This window comes from Bison bison, unplaced genomic scaffold, assembly GCF_000754665.1.
Source record: "Bison bison bison isolate TAMUID 2011002044 unplaced genomic scaffold, Bison_UMD1.0 scf7180017864356, whole genome shotgun sequence".
Taxonomy (NCBI): Eukaryota; Metazoa; Chordata; class Mammalia; order Artiodactyla; family Bovidae; genus Bison; species Bison bison.
In genome coordinates this window covers 3,028,587-3,034,757 of record NW_011494928.1, presented here as the reverse complement: position 1 = coordinate 3,034,757, position 6,171 = coordinate 3,028,587, and the positions used below count along the sequence as shown (strand labels likewise).

The 6,171-nt window shown below is 46.7% G+C and overlaps 1 protein-coding gene across 1 annotated transcript in view; it reads right to left on the bottom strand.

The window, feature by feature from the left end:
• Positions 1 to 6,171, bottom strand: part of MTNR1B (melatonin receptor 1B) — a 63,789-nt gene that overhangs the window by 50,260 nt on the left and 7,358 nt on the right. The window contains exon 6 of the mRNA XM_010855187.1: positions 2,816 to 2,896. Coding sequence (XP_010853489.1) covers positions 2,816 to 2,896 — 81 coding nt within the window. The remainder of the gene's footprint in view (positions 1 to 2,815; positions 2,897 to 6,171) is intronic.

The following is a 6,171-nucleotide window of genomic DNA, read 5'->3' as shown; positions in this document are numbered from 1 at the left end:
TTCAATGCCATTCTCCCAAATCTTCCCACCCTCTCCCTCTCCCACAGAGTCCATAAGCCTGTTCTATACATCAGTGTCTCTTTTGCTGTCTCGTATACAGGGTTATCGTTACCATCTTTCTAAATTCCATATATATGCGTTAGTATACTGTATTGGTGTTTTTCCTTCTGGCTTACTTCACTCTGTATAATAGGCTCCAGTTTCATCCACCTCATTAGAACTGATTCAAATGTATTCTTTTTAATAGCTGAGTAGAGGTATTCTTATTAGTTATATTCAGGGATAGGCATTTGAAACAACTGAACAGGTAATTTATTAAAAATGTGACTACTTCAAAAATACTAAAACAATGTCCTTTCATATTAACATAAGCTCCTAATTAGGCTTCCCTTGTGGCTCAGTGTTGCAGAATCTGCCTAGCAGTGCAGGCCTCCCAGGTTCGATCCCTGGGCTGGGAAGATTCCCTCAAAGAGGGCATGGCAACCCACTCTAGTATTCTTGCCTGGGAAAATCCCATGGACAGAGGAGCCTGGCAGGCTACAGTCCATGGGGTCGAAAAAAAAGTCAGACACAACTTAGAGACTGAACAACAAAGAGATTTCCTAATTAATCCCCAGATTCTTTGAGGGTGGATATTGTTTTCTTCCCAAATCACAATATTTATGAAAACCCTGGATCGTGTGGGTAAATCATACAAGGGCTCAGTTGAAATCTAACATAATTTTAACTTACACTTAGCAAGCAAATAGCGTATGCAAAAATAAGATGGAGATATTTTAACCACTTAAAAGAATATATTTAAGAGCACAAGCATCAACTTAAATAAGTAACTAAAATGCTTATCGTGTCTGACTCTTTGTGACCCCATGGACTGTAGCCCACCAGCCTCCTCTGTCCATGGAATTCTCCAGGCAAGAATACTGGAGTGGGTTGCCATTTCCTTCTTCAGGGGATCTTCCTAACCCAGGGATCAGGATCAAACCTGCGTCTCCTGCTTGGCAGGTGGATTCTTTACCCCTCGGCCAGCCGGGAAGCTCTATAAGATGCTTACCACAAAATCTTATACCATAACCATCAAAGCATTGCTTGGAGACTCTTATGGAAGCATTTTATTACTTTAATTACACTTAGTTATAACAAAAAGGCTTCCCTGGTGGCTCGGATGGTAAAGAATCTGCCTACAATGTAGGACCTGGGTTCAACCACTGAGTCAGGAAGATCCCCTGGAGAAGGGAATGGCAACCCACTTCAGTATTCTTGCCTGGAGAATCCCATGGACAGAGGAGTCTGGTGGGCTACAGTCCATGGGGTCACAAAGAGTCGGATGTGACTGAGCCACTAACACACATAACAACAAGAAAACAATTGGTATAGCACCTTAATGTTTATAATATGCATTCACACTAACTGACTCAATTGTTTTTCACAGGAATCCTTTAAGGCTGATTTTATGATGGATCAGCTGATTCCATTTTACAGATCAAGACATTAGCACCCAGAATATGTGAACAGAGAAAGAGGGGAGGAAAAAACAAACAAGAAGAGAAACAAGAGGAAATCAGGAAAAAGAAATGTCAAAGGGATTGAGGGTGTAGAGTTTTTGGTCATCACAAGAGTGAGAAAGTGCCCTCTCGGCTGCCAGCTAGGAGACCAGCAGGGATGTGAGCAAGGGCGAGCCCGGTGAGTGCTGGAGGACACACGTCTGCACTGGAGGCCACCCTCCTAATCTGCTTTGCCTTCAAGAGAAGGAGGGAAATGAACTGGTGCTTGGAAAGGGCTATCCTCTGATAGAGAGACTGTGGAAGATTTTTTTCTTCTTCTCTTTTAAATGAGAGAGGCTTCTACCTGACACATAATAAGCACATAGCAGTCTTCTTTTTTTAATTTACAATGATGTGCTCATTTGCAACGTTGTGTTGACTTCTGCTGTACAGCAAAGCGACTCAGTTATACATGTATACACTACTTTTCTTATATTCCTTTTCATTATGGTTTAATCGTACGACATTGAACATAGTTCTCTGTGTCACACAGGAAGGCCTTGTTGTTTATCCATTCTATATATAATAGTTTGCATCTGCTAAGCCTACATATAACAATCTTAGCTATTACCTATTATTGGGATTTTTATATTATTATCACCTGCATTATATCAGTCTTATATTATTATAATTACATAAAATTATGACAACCTGATAGTATTATTACAAAGAACAAGAAAGAGGCTCATAATGTTGGACTAGGCTCCCTGGGAGATAAGATGTAAGAATTCCTATAGGATGAGAAAGGTGAAGTTAGGACACTGCTCCTGAAGTGTAAACTCCCTCAGATTCGGGACTTAACACTCTTAAGTTTTCCTCTTTCAGCCTTCAGTATCTTAAACTGTAAGATCTAATGGGTCATCAGTTTTCTGAGTTTTGCAGCATATCATGCTAAATACAGACTCTGAACCTTGTGGGGAGGAAAAAAAGGCAGTCAAACATGAAAATGTTCACACTCAGGGATACTGAGGACTCCAAGGGGGCAATTAACAAGGCTTATGAGCTTTCTGGCTATTTGGCTAAAAGACATAATTAAGAGATTTAAAATGCTTCTATTTTTGTTCAGTAAAGAGAAAATAGTTAGAGCTAAAATGTGAAGTTGGAAGGCTCAGGCAACATCAGAGAAGGAGTCTAAAGCAGCGCAGTTTAGTTTCAGCTGATGAAAAGCCCTCCAAAGCCTGAAGGCTCAGCAGCTCAGAAGATGCTTGCCACCAAGGGATGTCTCCAGGAGTGCTTGATGGTGGATAAAGCCTGGCTGAGGCGGGGCCACTTACCTGGTAATGCCTGGAGGGTGGGGGCTGTGGGCCCAGTAACATTTCCTCCAGGGCCTTCAGAAGCTTTAGCTCAGGGTCAGCCTGTGACGTGTAAATAAATCACCATTTACCTCCTCGATTCAGGATCTGCTCTAAGCTAACTGGGGATGCCAACAGGGCCAGGCTGAAATCCCCCCCCAGGAAGTCCGCAGCACAGCCAGTGGTTCTGGGTGAGAGATGATGCAGACTCTGTGCACTGCTGGGCGTCCAAGTGACAGAGTGGGTTCCAGACAAGGACCTGGGTGTTCAGCAAGCGCTCCGTGTCTTTCTGGGTAATCCCAACGTCAGATATTCCACGTCCTTCTTCCTTAGAAATCACAGGAATGCCCTAGATATGGCCATACCTCCACTCACTAACAACACCTCCCCGACAGCCTCTTAATCCACCTGCAGAACAAGAATCCATTGTCAGGCAGTGGCTCCTGATCATCACCTGGGAAACCAGGGTCCCTGTGCCGGTGGGCCAGGAACCATGGGTGCCGTGGTGCCTTCCGCTAGCTGATGGAGACTATCTCTGCATTACAGTAAGGACACGTCTCTCTCAGCTCTTTTCTGTGTGTGGCTGACAGTCTGGATGGTGCAGGGTAACAACAGGAGGCTCCATTTTATAGGTGGTTTACAGTGAGTAGCCTCAAGCCAGAATGGGCAAGAGGCACATACACATTACTATATATAAAACAGATAACTGGTAAGAACCTGCTGTAGAGCACAGGGGACTCTTCTCTGTACTCTGTAATGGCGTAGATGGGAAAGAATCTCAAAAAGAGTGAATGCATGTATATGTATGTATAACTGACTCACTTTGCTCTATCCCTGAAACTAACACAATGTTGTAAATTAACTACACTCAAATAGTTGGAGAAGACTCTTGAGAGTCCCTTGACTGCAAGGAGATCAAACCAGTCCATTCCAAAAGAAATCAGTCCTGAATATTCATTGGAAGGACTGATGGTGAAGCTGAAACTCCAATACTTCGGCCACCTGATGTGAAGAGCTAACTTTGGGGAAGATCCAACTTTCGAGAAGACCCTGATGCTGGGAAAGATTGAAGGCGGGAGGAGAAGGGGATGACAGAGGATGAGATGGTTGGAAGGCATCACCAACACAATGGACATGGGTTTGAGCACACTGTGGGAGATAGGGAAGGACAGAGAAGCCTGGAGTGTTGCAGTCCATGGGGTCACAAAGAGCCGGACATACCTTAGTGACTGAACAACAACATACACCAATAAAAATTTAAAAAACAAACTCCCTAAGGAGTCACTGGGGTGCAATTTTAGGGAGCCTGCTGTCCACACAGGAACAACAGGGGTCAGTACACTCTAGAGAAGGTGCCAGTCAGCTTTTGAGGGCAAGAATGAGATATACTTTGGGCTTTTAGTGCTCATGGCAGTTCAGTTCCCTGAGATTCGTACTGATGGCGTGAGTGGTGCTGAGTATACCTCACCTCACGACACAAAATTAATACCTTCTATCTCACTGCTTTCTTGATATTTTGTCCATTTCAATTTGTTCCAGCAGACCTAGATTAAGTTTCAGAAATGGAATAAAAGTCTCTGCTCTCAATGATTTCACAGTCCCGTGGGGAGAGAAAAAACTCAGAGCGATACTGCAAGGGAAGTGCTGTGTGGACTGGGCGGGGTCGTGGGGGGAGACAGTAACCACACCTTTTATGATATTAACTATAAAGCCAACAACCAGCAGGAGGGCTGAGGAAGGGGGTTGAGCTAGTGTCTTGGGAGAAGACAGTCTACCTCTATGTTGGCTACTTCTTTTCCTAGTCGAATTTGATTTCGAGGTCTGCAAAAAGAAAGTGAAAGTGGTTCAGTTGTGTCCGACTCTTTTCGACCCCAGGGACTATACAGTCCATGGGATTCTCCAGGCCAGAATCCTGGAGTGGGTAGCCTTTCCCTTCTCCAGGGCATCTTCCCCACCGAGGGATCGAACCCAGGTCTCCCACATTGCAGGCAGATTCTTTACCAGCTGAGCCACCAGGGAAGCTCAAGAATACTGGAATGGGTAGCCTCTCCCTTCTCCAGCGAGCTTCCCGACCCAGGAATTGAACCTGGGTCTCCTGCATTACAGGCGGATTCTTTACCAACTGAGCGACCAGGGAAGCCCTTGAGGTCTGCAGCTGGTGTGCAATTCTTAGAGCCTAAAGGAGCCTCCATTTTTTGCCTGAGCCTTACAGCATATGGGATCTTCCCTGAACAGGCATCAAACCCGAGCTCAGGGTTTTAACCACTTACCACTAGGGTAGTAAGGGATTTGAGGGAGATATTCTCTAGCCAAAAAGAGGCAGAGGAGCTTCCCGAGATGAAGAGAGAGCATCAGAGAACACAGGCCGGGAGCGGGTGGCAGCAGCTCCTATCTCCATAAGTGGGAGCACAGAGCTGGGGCTGTGACCCTGGGGAGTCCCGCCAGCCCCACAGGCTTGTGCCAGGGGCACTGGGGCTGGGCCCCATTCTGTAGATGCAGGAAGTGGTCCCTGGACGCAGGGGTGCATCTGGCCATGGTGACAGGGAGGGCGGAGGGGCGGGGAAAGCTGTCTGGGGACCAGGAACATAGCTTGTTTAGGGGAGGATAAGAGTGTGAATTGGGGCATGTAGAGATACTCTGAGACCAAAATCAGGAGGACCTGGGGAACAAAGGGACCAGTGATGACTCTCAGGGATCGGGTGTCTCAAAGATGAAGAGAGGAAGGAGGTTCAAGAGCTAGCATCAGGTGAGCCGAGGGAATGGAAGGTCCCGGGAGGGAGCGGCCCCCAGTGGCACAAAGCACAGGGCACCTCCCAGGAGGGCAGACCTAGGGGGCTCGGGGGAAATGGGGAGCAGTGAGTGATTAATGGATATAAACCGTTAGTCAGATGTCTGCTGAAAAGGAGAAAGGAGTCACGAAGTTAGAAGGACACATAAGACCAAGGAAAGATTACTTTTTCTTTTAATCAAAGGATCCCCAGTGTGTGGGGGTGGGGAGAGGGGCTAAAGGGAAAGAGAAATTGAAAATACAGTGAGAGAGAAGGAACATGATGGAGGAAGGTTCTGTAAAAGCAGGAGAGGAAAAGACAAAATACAGGGGTGGATGTTGGCGCGGCCTGGACAGGGGACAGAGAGCAGGGGCTGGCACAGGGAGAAGTCCCCAGACGCTCCAGGAGAGTCTGGGGTGTGGAGGGTCCCCAGGGAGCAGGCATGGGGAGGCGGAGACGCCGCCCTCGCCACGCAAGGAGTAAGGCTCCGGAAACGTGGCAGGGAGCGAAACACACTCCTGGCCTTACCGTCTAAGTGGCGCAGTGCTCTGCATCTGTCTCCCACCCTCC